Raw genomic sequence first — 17,233 nt, forward strand, 5'->3', positions numbered from 1 at the left:
ACATAATATTGCTCCTCGTATCAGTATAAAGAAGAAATTGTCATATGCTTATAATCTAAGGCCCAGTCTATTCATTGTTTCTTAAACTAAGTTCTTCTTTAAGTACCCTTTCCTCTCTACTCCACTTAATTGAAGGTTAATGTAAGCACTTCTAGACAAACTGTTTTAGGCCACTAAAGTACTTTCTTCTTCTGAATTCCAAAAATATGCTCTGTGTTTTTTATTGAAATGCCAGCTGTTTGTGTAATGGTTAGAATATGTGTAGTTAAGAGAATAGTCAGACTTAAATAGGCTTCACACTCACTTGCCGTGTAATGATGGGCAAGTTAACATCACCTCTTTGAGCACGAGTGGGAAAATCGGAAATTGGGACAGTAAGTAGTACCTATTTCATAGGACTGTTGTCAGCATTAAATGAGATTATTCATACAAATAATCTGGCAGCTCAGATCCTGGCACACTAAGTGCTCAGTTAATGTCAGCCAGTTTTGTTAATTACATGCTGGTTTGTGTTACTGATTATCTTTAAATTATAATACTTGTCATTTCAAGTATATTTTCATCATTGCCCTCCTTTGTATTTCTAGCAGGACTGGCATAATCATTTGCAGCTGTCCAGTACCTGATGAATGTTTCTTCATTGATAGGTACATAGTGCATCTTAAATTAGTAATGAGTAGAAAATTGTTATTCATTTATTAAGATTTTATTTATTTATGAGAGACACAGAGAGAGAGGCAGAGACACAGGCAGACAGAGAAGCAGGCTCGCTACAGGGAGCCCAGTGTGGGACTCGATGCCCAGAACCTGGGATCACACCCTGGGCTAAAGGCAGACGCTCAACCCCTGAACCCCCCAGGTGTCCCAAAAATTGTTTTTTACAGCAACATTTAATTTTTAGACATTGTAATATTCTACTATATGTAATACTTCAAACATATTGAAGTATAAAATTGCTTAACTACATACTTAAACATTAAATGTTGAACCATGGGGCAGAATATAAATGCAATTTTGAAAACTTTCTAGTTCTGACCTTTAAATCACAAGGGAAAACTTTCACAGTAAGAGAAAGGGATGTTTTCTTAGCTGGCTTGTTATACAAGTAATGAGGCATTTCTTTTTCTTCAGGTAGTCTTGTATTTACATACAAAGAAGCAGCTGTGTGTTCAAATTATGGTCCCAATTCCAGAGAGAAATGGGACATTTGAGCAGTGTAAGAAAGGCCTGTTGGACATTTAAATTTTACTTTTGAAATAATTACTTTTCAAAAATAATTTGGTGAATGTTATTCTCTGATTTAGATCCTTTCAAGAAAGAAGATTTCTTTCACAGCTCATACAGAAATTTATCTCTGTGCTGAAATCAGTGCCACTTTCCGGTAACTATCTTATCAGCTCATTTGTGAAGTTGTTACGTGCCCCTGTGGTATTTTCTAGTCTCTAATCTAAAAATCTACTCTTAGAATAGTTTGAAATCATAATGACAACATATCTGTCCTCCCCTTTTCATATATATTACCAGTCTAAGTATTGTAACTGCCTTAAAAATTCACATATTTAAAAGGTACCTGCATGGTTTTTTAAAATACTCATTTATTTAGCAAATATTTTTTGAGTTTGCTTGCCAGACCTAGTTCCTGAACAAGATGCTGGGATGCAGTGATGAAGAAAACAATCAGAGACCCATGTGGCATTTATAATATGTTGCTGAATAGTGTTTTTAAACATCAGATACTGTTTGGAGGGGAGAGAGTTTGAGCTACAAGACAAAATGAGAAAGATTTCCCTCCAACATGGCCTCAACTTATTAACGAAACAAATATATGTTGTGTAGACTATATACTTAAAAATATACCATGATTATGCTACATTTTGTGTGTGTGATAATGCCTAATACCAGGAGGGGTTAATTACATCATGCTGGATTTGTAAGATTTTTATAAGCATTTAGTGAATGTACAAAGAATGTTTTTTACTTAATAAAGGTGTATATATGTAAGCTATGTCTTTGATTAATAAAATTTTATTTCCTAAGTGGGATATAATCTAAGAACAGCTCTGTAGATGTAACATATTTATATTTTTTGCAACAGAGATTACTGCTTTGTTTAAACTAAAATACAACAGAATTAATTATAAATGCTAACCTTTCAAGTAATATTTTACAACTGAAAATCATACCTATAATTCAGCAAGGAATAGATACTAATGCTGATTTAGCTAGATTGGATTAGAGACATAATATTGCTCCTCGTATCAGTATAAAGAAGAAATTGTCATATGCTTATAATCTAAGTCACTTAGTATTTTTAAGATGTTCAATTAGTGGCTTAAATCTAGAAGGAAGACTTAGGTTTAGTTTTCTTGGCACAAAAGGTAGTAATAGTGCTTAGAACTACAAATGCCTGTAATAACTATGGCCATAAAAATTGACATCTCTGTGGAATGTTAATCTTGGGTCATCCAGCAAGGTTTGAAAATCAAGTAACAACAGCAACATAGGACCTGCTGTAATTTTAACAATTTATAAACCACCAGCTGTTGCCATTGTTTATATATAGCCAGAAAACAAAATTTCTTAGGTTGACCTTGAGCTTTCATCAAAATTTGTTAACTCTGGCAGAGGAGCCAGTAGGATGATGAAAGTAGTGTGCCTGTTCAGAAAGGGTAAAGATGGATGGTTTATAGAGTTAGAAAACAGAAAACTGGTTTTTAAAAAAATAAGGATTATAGTTTCATTTTACAGGTTGTGAAAAACAACATATCCATATCAGTTGTTACAAAGAAAATCTGTGTAGGTTGATCTGAGATGTCAGGACTGCTGTCAGAAGAAAAGAAAAAAAAAAAAACCCACAATACACGTAAGAAGCAAAAGATAAGGATATCTTGGTGACTGAAATAGGAATGAGAAGGTTTCAGCTCTGAACAATATGCCCAGTAGGGCCAACTTCCACAAAAACATGCAGCTTTATTCACCAGAGCTCAGAAGTTGAGTGGCAAGCATCATGTTCTAATTTTAATTTTAAATAGGCCATTGCCAGTAATTTTCTCAAACTATAAATAAAAATACAGAGTTTGCTTGCTTTTTAAATTTTGGACAAAAATATTTTTCTTTTACAGTAACAAGAATAAAAAATAAAAGACTAGTTTGAATGGATTTAATTTAAAAGTTGCTCCTTTCAATTCTTTAGTTTCAAGAGCTATATGACTAGACTGTTGCAGAAAACCTGGATTCTAGTTCTAACCAGCCATGGTCTAGCACTGGGTTAGTCATTGCTAGGAGTCCTTAAACTAAGCAACAGTAGGGACCCTGGAATTACTTCCTTTTTAATTGACACAGTCTTGGCAGGATATAGTTTAGCTGGTAAAATGGTAGACTTTCCTGACTTTAGGAAAAAAAAATAAAAAAAACTTGTACTCTAAAAGTTTGTCATGTTACAAGGTTGTAATTATTTAAAAAACTAAATGTTTTTTAAAATAGTACATTAATACTCATGAATAGCATAAAAATAAGGTAGTGATTTAAAAATATTTCATTGCTTTGTCAATGACATTTTTTTTAAAGATTTTATTTATTCATGAGAGACAGAGAGAGAGAGAGAGAGGCAGAGATATAGGCAGAGAGAGAAGCAGGCTTCATGCAGGGAGCCCAGTGTGGGACTCGATCCCAGAACTTCAGGATCACGCCCTGGGCTAAAGGCAGATGATCAACTGCTGAGCCACCCAGGCGTCCCTATCACTGACATTTTAATGTCAAAAGTAATATATACAGTGGAAAAAAACTCCTACGATTGTCCTTTAATTAGTTTGGTGCGTACCTTTCCCATCCATTTTCTTTGCATTCTAAAGATATCGATCTGTATCTGCATGTACACATATATGTATGTGTTAGTGTATATGAAAGAAGTTCTAGATGTTTAGTGTGTGAAGACAAGAAGGGAAGTGGGTCAAGAACTAATGTAAAACTGCCTTTTTAGTTTTGTTTTGTTTTAAACTGCCTTTAAATTTTTGTATCACTGAGTTTTTTCAAATCTAGTCACTTAGTATAGGTCATTTATTATGACTAATTATTGTATCACTGAGTTTTTTCAAATCTAGTCACTTAGTATAGGTCATTTATTATGACTAATTATTACAGACATTAGTAGATCTATCCACTTTAAAAATATTTTTGCAAATCTCATTTTTAAAATATATTTCTGATCCTAGAAAGGTTTTCATTTTCTTTTATCTGTAGAGCTAAATATAAAGTTAAGGTCCTGCTTTTTTTGAAATACAGGTGAGGTCCTTACTCTGAATCATGGTCCGGTCCTGATGAGTAAGAGACAAATGACAGTTTCAAAAAATAACTGCCAGTTATAAGATACAGTGTATAAAATGGCCTAAGTAAGAAAATTCTTACATGTTTTCTCTGTTATGTCTAGAACCAGTCACTATGGACAAAGTTCATTACTGTGAAAGATTCATTGAACTTATGATTGACCTAGAGGTAAGAATGTGCAGTGACTTTTCTGTTACATCATCTTTAAGGGGGATAAATTAAGCACATGACTATATGAAATATTTCTTCATTACCCCAAACTGGCCTTGGTTTTTTTTCCCCCCTGTTTCTTGGTGTAACAGAGAGAGGAAAGTCAAAAGTAGTTGGCCCTTGAGGTTTTTAAAAAACTGTCAGATGGGGATCCCTGGGTGGCGCAGCGGTTTGGCGCCTGCCTTTGGCCCAGGGCGCGATCCTGGAGACCCGGGATCGAATCCCACGTCGGGCTCCCGGTGCATGGAGCCTGCTTCTCCCTCTGCCTGTGTCTCTGCCTCTCTCTCTCTCTCTGTATGACTATCAAAAATAAATAATTAAAAAAAATAATAATAAAAAATAAAAAACTGTCAGATGGCTGTTATTTGTAGAAAAAAATATTATGTAGTGTAGTTATTAAACATGAGTCTAGCAATAACATTTTATTTTCTATCATATTTTAATACCCTATCATAGAGGTTTTTGGGTTTTTCCCCCCATCACAGTTTTAATACTGGCTAAAGTTATGGGTTTATGGCCATCTCTTTAATAAATCTCACTTCTCTAAATGTGCATAATATTGTTGATGAAGAAAGATATAGTTGCTATTGTCATTTTTTTAAATAAAGATTTTTTTAAAAGATTTCATATTATTAGCTGCAAGATTTTGACAGAAAGTTCAGATGCAGAGTTGATATAATTCAGGTTGAATTCATTTCCTTTCCCTCTTCACTGCAGGAAATTGAAAGAAAATCCTTTGTGTTTATTTCTTATCGGGAGAGAGAGAATAGTTTCTTGGCATCAGGATTAGAGTATTGGACTAGCAGCCATTCATGAGATCTTTATTCAGATTCTAGTTCTGCCAGTAACTAATTTGTAACCTCTGAGGATCTTGATAACCTCATCTATAAAATGAGGATATTTGATTAGATTAGTGGTTTTCAAACTGATAACCAGTATCCTAGCATTGTTTTGCTGACTGTCACAAGGGGAATGTGGGAAGAAGATTAGAAAAAGAAGTCTCCACTCAGGGGTCCCCGGTTCCTTTTCTCTCAGAGTAGCACCACTTTTAAATCTAAACACAGTATATATTGGGATTTCATATAGGATTTTGTTTGAAAACTACTGGCCAGCATATCTGTGAAATTTCTTCTAGTGCTGGATTTTATTTTTAAATGTTGCCACTGAGTTTATTTACTGCATGGACCAGACCCCTTGCTTTGTGCACAGTGTTTTTTGGGAGACTAGAGGGTACTTGTATGTGATTTGACACTTCTGAGCAAAATAGTAGATTTTACCTCTAGCTGCAGAGAGCATACAGACTTATTGCCATGCTGTTTATTTTTTCTAGGCTCTACTCCCCACAAGGCGCTGGTTTAATACTATCCTGGATGACTCCCACCTTTTGGTTCATTGTTACCTTTCCAATCTTGTTCATAGGGAAGAGGATGGCCATCTTTTTTCCCAGGTGAGCATTGATATATCTGAACTGTTAGATATTTTCATTTCTAAATTTATCTTTTTTTTGCCATGGAGCTACGAAGACCAGTGGATGATATTAAAGGAAATTTTGCTAAATGTTGAGTTGAATAATGTAAATTCCTAATTAGTCATTTTAAAGTAAAATCAAGTCTTAATATAGAAAATGAATGAATGAAGAGTTTTTGTTAATCATGTGATTTTATTATTGGACTAAATTATAATTTTGGCAGTGTAGTCCCACATACTCGTATTTTATGTTAGTAATCACTATGGAATACAATAGATGAGGAGCATTAATTTCAAGAGAACTATGCCCTAATTTCATAACTGTCTTTCCATAAGATGGTGGTGACAAAGACAGTTGATAGCATGGAAATGCTCATTTGGTACCTTGGGTAGAAAGTTGCATTAGTGTTTCACATTTCCTGTATCAACTCCTTTATAGAAGGAAAGTCTTCTAACAGACTTCTACCAGTTGCCTTTCAATGAGATTATACTTGGAGATACAATTTGTGTGTGTGTGTTTTAAGATTTTATTTATTTGAGATAGCATGTCCACAAGGGACGGAGAGGGGCAGAGGTAGAGGAAGAAGTAGGCTCTCCATTGAGGACGGAGCCCAATGTAGGGCTTGATCCCAGGACCCTGGGATCATGTCCTGAGTTGAAGGCAGACCCTTAACCGACTGGGCCATCCAGGTGCCCCTATATATTCTTTTTAAGAATTCTTTTATCATTTATTTATTTATTTATTCATTCATTCATTCATTTATTTTAGAGAGAGAATGTACAAGCTAGAGGAAGGGCAGAGGGAGAGAGAGCAAAGGAATCCCAAGCAGATTCCCCACTGAGCACAGAGCCTGACATGGGGCTCAATCTCACAACCCCGAGATCACGACCCAAGCTGAAAATAAGAGTCAGACGCTTAACTGACTACACCAAGGCGCCCTAAGCATTCTTTTATCTTGTATTTATATTTTTCTCATTCTTTTATTAATTTCTACCCAGGGATTTACCAATACATTAAAATTCTCATATCTGATCTGCCACAGGTTAGAATCAATAATAAAGATTTGGAGTGAATGCAACAAGTAGACACTTGATACCACCATTGCTATGAAGGGAAAGCAGGCCTTCATTAGCAACAATAATTAAGCCAAAGGAAGGGCTTGATGGCCATGGAGACAGATGACAGGAATAAATATCTTCACTTTCCTCACCCTGCTGCTTTTCCCTAATAGAAGCAGTACACAGAGGAGAATTTCTCCAATTACAAATTCCAAAACCTTGTTCAGAAAGTTCTGTGTTAAGTGGCTTAAATTAAAGACCTCAGGGTTTCCCCCTACTGGTCTAGTTACACAAATTTGCAGTGATGTAATTTGTTTTTTTCCATTAGTGTTTGGCTTTCATCATTTAGGTCTTTAATGTCTATTCATTATTGGGATTGCAGTATAAGTTCCTTTCTGTAGAAGTAGACCATGTATATGAAAAAGACTTTAACAGTTTATTCACTAGACCCACACTTTATTCTCACACAAGTAAAACATGTTTTGAATATGTTCTGAAGTGTTTGTCATAGTGTTTACATTCCAGAGATCTTCCGCACTTCTGGGAGGTTATAAGAATTTGTTTATTCTTTATAATAGTTTTTGTTCATGGTTCCTTATTCTTATGTTCACACAGTTTATTAATGTAAACATATCCTTTCAGCTTTTGGACATGCTTAAGTTCTATACTGGTTTTGAGATTAACGACCAGACTGGAAATGCTCTGACAGAAAATGAGATGACCACAATTCACTATGACAGAATTACTTCTCTACAGGTAAGTGAAAGGCAGTGCAGCCTATGCTTCTGCTCCATCAAGTTGGGTCATAAATAGTTTCTTATAGTACAGGTAGAAGAAAGTACTATTTTAATAATATTTTCATTTTGAACTTTTGAAATATTGCTAATTCTGATGAATCCATGGGGGAAAAAATGGCTTTCTTCAGTTTTGAGAATCAAGATACTGATAAATTTGGCACTCAAATTTCCTGTAGGTTGTTAGACCAATTTGATGCATATTGTTTCATTTTGTTTGTTTTCTATTACTGATCTCATCTTGTTCATACTCTCTTTGGTAGCAGAAAGAAGCTTTTGTTTGTCACTTTGAAGAAATTCCATTCTTTCTGTTTTAAAGAGTCATTTTGGGTAAAGACTTGGTCAAACTTAAGTTGAAATTGTCTTCCATAATCGATTCCACTCTGCTCTCCCTCTTTCCCAGAATGACATCTGGGTATGTGGAGGCACTGTGATAGCCTCGTTGTTTTGGAAGAGGAATGATCTGCACAGTGTCCCATTTCAGAGGTCTTTTCCTGCTCTTCTCAGGGCAGTGGTGTTTTGTCCTTCCACTTCTGCCCTTGAAGCCACCACAGCTGGTATGGCATGTGATCTGCTTTCTTGGCACCAGGCAAGGGATGATGATTGTTCCCAGGGAACTTGACTGTGTCCTTGCTGATGAGACTCCAGCCTTGCTCTTGGTGGTGCTGGAGTTCTCCTGAGAGCTCACTCCCATTCATTTCCCAGCTTAAACAGCTCACTGAGGCTGGGGTTGCAAGGTCATTTTGCTATTACCTGTAGTAATCTAATGGCACGTTCACCAGTAACCTTGGCAACTTGTGATGCCACCTACTATGGGGCACATGAAAATTTCTGGATCTTTTCTGTGCCACATGGGCATTAAGGAAGACTAGGGATGTTATCTTAGATGCTCTTCCCTAGTCACTGTAATGCTATTTCTGTTTCCTTGCAGCTTATCCCATGTTGGTTAGTAGCGTTACCCTGCAAGGTCCGTTCTTTCCAGAGCTCCAAAGTAAAAGCACAAACTACTGGGCTTTTGAATTCTCCCTCAAGCTGTCTCCTCACTGGGAATTTCCCTTGGAACTTTCTTTCAGTTTTGTTGGGCCAGTTCTTTTTTTTTTTTTTTTTCTTCTTCAAGATTTTATTTATTTATTCATGAGAGACACAGGCAGAGGGAGAAGCAGGCTCCATGCAGGGAGCCGGACCTGGGACTCAATCCTGAGTCTCCAGGATCACACTGTGGGCCAAAGGCGGCGCTAAACCGCTGAGCCACCTGGGCTGCCTGGGCCAGTTCTTGATAATAAAGAATTTTGTTTTATTTTTCTCCCTGTCAGTGAAGCTAGCTTTCATGACTATTCATGTATGTTCAAAATACAGCATTAGAAATAAAAAACTAAACATTGACTCTTTGTTGTTTTTGTACTACTGCTAGAATAATTCTAGTTTGTTTCCTATTGTATTGAATTCTGGCTAAATAAGGCAAAGGTCACATATGAGAAGCATGTAAGAAAGAGAAGAATAAAAATATTAAGATATTTATATTTTGTAGTATGTAAATTGTAGTTGATTATAATAATATGTAGGCATTAGTTACTGGTTTTTTTGTTTTCTCTTTTCTAGAGAGCTGCTTTTGCACATTTCCCTGAACTCTATGATTTTGCCCTCTCAAATGTGGCAGAAGTAGATACTCGGGAATCTTTGGTCAAGTTTTTTGGACCTCTTAGGTAAGCTGACATGAAAGGAAAACCGGATTTTAATTTTCTTTTTTGCTTTTAATCATTTTGCATTATTAGGTAATGTAACTTATTGCACCACTAAAACTAGTACTTCTCTCTTGCAGTTGGTGTCTTTAAGTCACTTAGATATAATTATTCATCTTCTATTTTAGGGGGCAAGATTTATATTTTTTGTAACTTCAACTTTTTTCCTAGATCATAAGTTTTTCTTAGAGTACAACATATAACTGGTAATCATAACATAAAGCAGGAACCAGTAAATGTTCATATATGATGTCAGAAGTATGAGAAAAATTTTTGTGTGTTTAAAATTTATGAAATTAGTAATATTCTTTGACACTTAGCTAATATGCTTTTTTAAAATGGTAGTAATACATTTATACTACATGGTAGGTACTCTATTAAGTGTATAAATAATCCTCAAAACATTCAGGTGAGGACAAGGTACCATTTTATTTATGTATGTATGTATGAATGATGAATGACAAGGGACCATTTTAGATAAAAGGTCACCAAAACACAGAATTGATAAGTCATTTGCTTAGGTCAAATAACAAGTAAGTTGCAGAGATAGGAGTCCAACCTAAGTCCAAACCTAAGCAGCTTTTAACTGCTCTGTTATCTCCCTATTGTCTTTAATTCTTGAGAGAAATTATGTTTAGTTTATTGGCTGTCTAAAATGAAACAAACTTGGTTTCAGCTTGAAAGTTGGTTTGGTTTTTGATATTCATAAAAAGATTTACTAGTAACTCTTACAATAAACATGAAGATCTATTTCATTCTCTTAATGAACTATGTAGAATTCCACTGGGCAAGTCTACTATGCTATTTTTTAATCACTCTCCTGTTAACAGATTTTTACTTTCTAAATTTTCGGCCATTACTAACAATTTAGTAATAAGCAACATCGTTTCTACATATATATAAAAATTCTTAAAAAAAAAAATTCTTAGTATTGACTCCCAGAAGCAGTATAGTTGACTCAGAGGGGTTACGTATTTAAAATTTGTTACATATTGCTAGATTTCCTTCAAAAATATATATTAATTATACCAACAGCATATGAGGATTTATTTCTTTCCTTACCAAGTAAGTGTACTAGTCTTTCATTTTTGCCAATCCAAGGATAAAAGAACCCTCCTTGTTTTTTACGTTGCATTCTGTGATTATATTGTGGAAATTGAGCATCTTTCAATTTTTCTTGGCCAGTTGCATTTCCCCTGGAAGTTTCTTGTTATTATCTTTTGGTATTTTGTTGGTGGTGGTGGTGGTGGTGGTGGTTTTTTTTTTTTTTATCTTTTGCTATTTTGTATTTCACTGCTTGTCATACTGAATTTTTTAAGTTTTTATATATTTTGCATACTAATATTTTGTCTAGTTTGTGTTGCACTTTTAGTTTCTCACTTTTAAACTGTTTCATTGTATTTTGTTATTACAAATGTTTTAGGTTTTTAATTAATCAATTTGTTAATTATTTTTGAATAATAACATGGTTTGTGTAGAAGGCTTCATCACAAGATTATAAAATATTATATTTTTAAAACACTTCCATAGTTTTGTTTTTGTTGTTTTGTTTTTTACATTCAGTTTAGCTGCATCATGCATATGGAGATTTTTGCCCATAGTGACCCTTTACAGTCCTGTAAATTATGGAGGATTATATTTACTACATTAGAAATTAAAACTAGGGGCACTTGGGTCCATTATTTTTTTACATTCAGTTTAGCTGCATCATGCATATGGAGATTTTTGCCCATAGTGACCCTTTACAGTCCTGTAAATTATGGAGGATTATATTTACTACATTAGAAATTAAAACTAGGGGCACTTGGGTCGCTCAGTCAGTTGAGCATCTGCCTTCAGCTCAGGTCATGATCCCAAGGTCCTAGGACTGAGCCCCATGTAGCAGTTCCCTGCTCGGTGGGTAGCCTACTTCTCCCTCTCCCTTTGCCACTCCCCCTGCTTATGCTTGCTGTCTCCGTCTCTCTCTTTGTCAAATAAACAAAATCTTCAAAAAAAATTTAAAACTAGAAAAATTCTAAAGACTTTATTAAAATCAATTAAAAACCTTTTTGCATATGTAAAAGCATATGTAAAGTCTTAGCATATGTAGTGTTAATGAAAAATACATTCCCCCCAAATTTTTTTTGATATTTTATTTATTTATTCACGAGAGACACAGAGAAAGGCAGAGACATAGGCAGAGGGAGAAGCAGGCTCCATGAAGGGAACCCACTGTAGGACTTGATCCCAGGACCCTGGGGGGTCACAACCTGAGCTGAAGGCAGATGCTCAACCACTGAGCCACCCAGGTACCCTATATTCCCCCAAATTAAAAATATATAATATAACATACAGTGCAGTATTGGTTTCTAAAGTAGAATTCAGTGATTCATCACCTATATACAACATCCAGTGCTCATCACAGGTGCCCTCTTTAATGCCCATCCCCCACCCATTTCCCTCCATCCATCTTCAATTCTCTGTTGTTAAGAGCCTCTTATGATTTGTTTCCCTTTGTCCTTTTTTTTCCTTCTGTTCCCACGTGTTCATCAGTTTTGTTTCTTAAATTCCACATGTGAGTAAAATCATATGGTATTTGTCTTTCTCTAACTGACTTATTTCAGTTAGCATAATACGCTCTAGCCCTATCCACATGGTTACAAAAGGCAAGATTTCATTCTTTTGATGGCTGAGTAATATTCTATTTTATATATATGCCTCCTCTTTATTATTCAGCTAGTGGACATTTGGGCTCTCTCTGTAGTTTGACTATTGTTGATAATGCTGCAGTAAACATTGGGGTACATGTACCTCTTCAAACCTGTATTTTTGTGTTCTCTGGGTAAATACCTAGTAGTGCAATTGCTGGATCATGGTAATTCTATTTTTAACTTTTTGAAGAATCTCCAAACTGTTCTTCAGAATGGCTGCACCAGTTCACATGCCTGCCAACAGGGCACTAGGGTTCCTATTTCTCCACATCCTCTCCTACACTTGATTTTAACCATCCTGACTGGTGTGAAGTGATATCTCATTATGGTTTTGATTTGTATTTCCCTGGTGATGTGTAATTCTGAGCATCGTTTTCATGTGTCCTTTAGCCATCTACATGTCTTCTTTGGAAAAGTGTCTTCTGCCCGTTTCTTAACTGGATTATTTGGTTTTTGGGTGTTGAATTTAATAGATACTTTATAGATTTTTTTGTATATTTTTTATTGGAGTTTGATTTGCCAACTAGAGCATAACACCCAGTGCTCATCTATCAAGTGCCACTGTCAGTACCTGTCACCTATCAGTACCTGTCACCCAGTCACCCCTTCTCCCTGCCCACCTCCCTTTCCACTACTCCCTGTTCGTTTCCCAGAGTTAGGAGTCTCTCATGTTCTGTCACCGTCTCTGATATTTCCCACTCATTTTCTCTCCTTTCCCTATAATCCCTTTCATTATTTTTTATATTCCCCAAATGAATGAGAACATATAATGTTTGTCCTTCTCCGATTGACTTACTTCACTCAGCATAATATCCTCCAGTTCTATCCACGTTGAAGCAAATGGTGGGTATTTGTCATTTCTAATGTCTAAGTAATATTCCATTGTATACACAAACCACATCTTCTTTATCCATTCATCTTTCGATAGACACCAAGGCTCCTTCCACAGTTTGGCTATTGTGGACACTGCTGCTATAAACATTGGGGTGCAGGTGTCCTGCCATTTCACTGCATCTGTATCTTTGGGGGTAAATCCCCAGCAGTGCAATTGCTGTTTCGTAGGGCAGTTCTGAACAGCTTTAGTAGAATAGGTTTGGTTTCTTCTTTAAACGTTTGATAGAATTCCCCTGGGAAGCCATCTGGCCCTGGACTTTTGTGTCTTGGGAGGTTTTTGATGACTGCTTCAGTTTCTTCCCTGGTTATTGGCCTGTTCAGGTTTTCTATTTTTTTCCTGTTCCAGTTTTGGTAGTTTGTGGTTTTCCATAAATGTGTCCCATTTCTTCTAGATTGCCTAATTTATTGGCATACAGCTGCTTATAATATGTTTTTAAAATCATTTGTATTTCCTTGGTATTGGTTGTGATCTCTCCTTTTTTATTCGTGATTTTATTAATTTGAGTCTTTTCTCTTTTGTTTTTAATAAGGCTGGCTAATGGTTTATCTATCTTACTAATTCTTTCAAAGAACCAACTCCTGGTTTTGTTGATCTGTTCTACAGTTCTTCTGGTCTCTATTTCATTGAGTTCTACTGGAATCTTTATTAACTCTCTTCTTCTGCTTGGTTTAGGTTTTATTTGCTGTTCTTTCTCCAGTTCTTTAGGTGCGTGGTTAGCTTGTGTATTTGAGTTTTTTCCAATTTTTTGAGGGATGCTTGTGTTGCAATGTATTTCCCTCTTAGGACTGCTTTTGCTGTATCCCAAAGATTTTGAACGGTTGTATCTCCATTTTCATTAGTTTCCATGAATCTTTTTAATTCTTCTCTAATTTACTGATTAACCCATTCATCTTTTAGCAGGATGCTCTTTAACCTCCACGTGTTTGAGTTTCTTCCAAATTTCTTCTTGTGATTGACTTCTAGTTTCAAAGCATTATGGTCTGAAAATATGCAGGGGACAGTCCAGTCTTTTGGTGTCTGTTGAGACTTGATTTGTGACCCAGTATGTGGTCTATTCTGGAGAAAGTTCCATGTGCACTTGAGAAAATTTGTATTCAGTTGCATTTGGATGTAAAGTTCTGTAAATATCTGTGAAATCCATCTGGTCCAGTGTATCATTAAAGCTCTTGTTTCTTTGGAGATGTGCTTAGAAGATCTGTCATTTGCAGAAAGTGCCGTGTTGCAGTCTCCTTCTATTAGTATGTTATTACCTAAGTATGTCTTTAGTTTTGTTATTAATTGATTGATATATGTGGCAGCTCCCACATTAGGGGCATAAATATTCATGATTGTTAGGTCCTTTAAGTATGATATAGTGTCCCTCTTCATCTCTTACTACAGTCTTTAGGATAAACTTAATCTGATATGAGGATTGTGAGGACCATTTGAATGGTAAATGGTTCTCCAACCTTTCATTTTCAAGCTGTACATGTCCTTAGGTCTAAAATGAGTCTCTTGTAGACAGCAAATAGATGGGTCTTGCTTTCTTCCAGTCTGAAACCCTGCGCCTTTTGATGGGATCATTTAGCCCATTCACGTTTAGAGTTACTATTGAAAGATAGGAATTTAGTGTCATCATAATACCTATTTAGTCCCTGTTTTTGTGGATTATTTCTTTGGGCCTCCTCTTTCTTTCTTTCTTTCTTTTTTTTTTTTTTTTTAAGATTTTATTTATTCATGAGCAACAGAGAGAGAGAAATAGGCAGAGACAGAGGCAGAGGGAGAAGCAGGCTCCATGCAGGGACCCCAACACAGGACTCCATCCTGCATCTCCAGATCACATCCCGGGCTGCAGGCGGCGCTAAACTGCTGTGCCACCATGGCTGCCCAGGTTTCCTCTTTCTTTTACACAGTCCCCCTTAATACTTCTTGCGGAGCTGGTTTGGTGGCCACATATTCTTTCAGTCTCTGCCTATCTTGGAAGCTCTTTATCTCTCCTTCTATTCTGAATGAGATCCTTGCTGGATAAAGTATTCTTGGCTGCATGTGCTTCTCATTTAGGACCCTGCATATATCCTGCCAGCCTTTTCTGGCCTGCCAGGTCTCTGTGGAGAGGTCTGCTGTTAATCTAATATTTCTTCCCTTGTCTTTTGCTGCTTTAAGGGTTTTCTCTTTATCTTTGGAATTTGCAAGTTTTGCTATTAAATGTCAAGGTGTTGAATGGTTTATATTGATTTGGGCGGGGGCGGGGGGTGTGTGGAGAGGGTGGGCTCTCTAGCTCCTGGATCTGAATGCCTGTTTCCCTCCACAAAGTAGGGAAGTTCTCAGCTATGATTTGTTCAAATATCCTTTCTGGCCCTCTGGCCCTCTGGGCGCCTTCTGGAACCCCAATTGTATTATATATATATTATATATTTTTCCTTCTGAAGCTGTCATTTATTTCCCTTAACCTTTCCTCATGTCTTTTAATTGTTTTTTTCTTTTTTCCTCAGCTTCCTTCCTTGCCATCAACTTGTCTCCTGTGTCACTCACTCTTTCTTCTACCTCATTAACCCTCATTGTTAGGACTTCCAGTTTGGATTGCATCTCATTTAATTGATTTTTAATTTCAGCCTGATTAGATCTGAATTTTCCAGTCATGAAATCTCTTGATTCCTTTATGCTTTTTCCAGAGCCACCAGTAGCTTTATAAATGTGCTTCTGAATTGGCTTTCTGACATCAAATTGTAATCCAAATTCTGTAACTCTGTGGCAGAGTACTATTTCTGATTCTTTCTTTGGTGGTGAGTTCTTCTTTCTAGTCATTTTGCTCAGTGCAGACTGGCTGCGTCAAGAATATCAACCACAACCTAAGTAAATTTCACCCTAAATGATTTTGCCGAGGTCAGAGACCAGTAATTGCAAACAACGATCAGAACAAAATAAAACAAAAGGACCACTAAAGTGAAAAACAAATTTTTAAATAACGTAGTAAAAAATAAAAGGCCAGCAATCTTAAATAATAAGAGAGGAAAAAGAAAAGAAAAAGAAGAAAAAAAGGAGGGGGCGGGGGACTGGGAGATGGTGGTGTAGTGGTGGTGACGAAGTTGTAGTGGAGGGAGTATGTTGTCTACCTGAGGGGTCCTAGAGGGTGATCCTCTTGGTTCTGAGTATATTAAGTTCTATATGTTAGAAGGTGCTCAGTCCCAAATTTATATAAACCAGAAATACTTGTAAAAGGCCCCAACATTGACCACCAAAACATAAATGAGGTAAAAGAGGGGGGCAGAATGGGAACGAGGAGTCTCACAAAATGAACCAGCACGGTATACCACTTGGTTCTGGGTGCATACTGGTCATGTTTTAGAAGGTATTAACTTACACCATTGTAGAACAAAATGAGACAGAGAAAGCAAAAAACAGAACAGAAAAAACATATGTTGTATATCTCCCAAAATTGAGTATGTTAAAGAGAATCTGGAAGTGGAAAATATATCTAGGAACTGTAATTGTAGAAATATTAAAGTCAAAAAGGAGGAATCTTAAAAATGAAGAGGTGGTAAAATATTGTAGTTAAGGTGGGAAAAGAGAAAAAAATTGGAAATTTACAGTCTGATATAAAAACGAGTTGTACTGGAAAAAGGAAGAAGAAAAATAAAGGAGGGGTACCCTCTGGTTCTATATACTGTAAATTCCTCGACTTCCTCTGAAGCTTTCCAGTGCTGCTGGGTCAAGAACTTGCTCTTCCCTTGTCCTTCCAGCTGGTCTTTTGGGGGAGGGGCCGGCTGTGCCAACTCTCAGGTATGTGCACCTGGGGAGCTGCCCCGCCCCCTACCAGGTGGCTCAGTGGGAGCTGTTTACCTGTAAGGCCCCTGTTGCCTGGAGGCCCCACTCCGTCCCAGGGATAGGGTGACACAAGGAGGAACAACAAGACTGGCGGCGGCCAGCTCTCCAGCCCCGGAGTCAGCTCCTGCAGTAACTACCGCAGCTCCCCGTCTGCACTGGCCTGGATGCTCCAGGGGCGGGGACGCCTATCTACACAGGTCGGGGGCCCCCGGCAGCAGGAGAGTTCTCTCCTTCCTGTGCGCCTGTCCCAGG

The 17,233-nt window shown here is 36.8% G+C and overlaps 1 protein-coding gene across 1 annotated transcript in view; it reads left to right on the top strand.

The window, feature by feature from the left end:
* AQR (aquarius intron-binding spliceosomal factor) overlaps positions 1-17,233 on the top strand; it is a 98,354-nt gene that overhangs the window by 25,419 nt on the left and 55,702 nt on the right. The window contains exons 9-13 of the mRNA XM_041744461.1: positions 1,305-1,381; positions 4,427-4,491; positions 5,864-5,980; positions 7,702-7,815; positions 9,453-9,556. Of these exons, the coding sequence (XP_041600395.1) occupies positions 1,305-1,381; positions 4,427-4,491; positions 5,864-5,980; positions 7,702-7,815; positions 9,453-9,556 (477 nt within the window). The remainder of the gene's footprint in view (positions 1-1,304; positions 1,382-4,426; positions 4,492-5,863; positions 5,981-7,701; positions 7,816-9,452; positions 9,557-17,233) is intronic.

Source organism: Vulpes lagopus, chromosome 2, assembly GCF_018345385.1.
Source record: "Vulpes lagopus strain Blue_001 chromosome 2, ASM1834538v1, whole genome shotgun sequence".
Classification (NCBI taxonomy): domain Eukaryota; kingdom Metazoa; phylum Chordata; class Mammalia; order Carnivora; family Canidae; genus Vulpes; species Vulpes lagopus.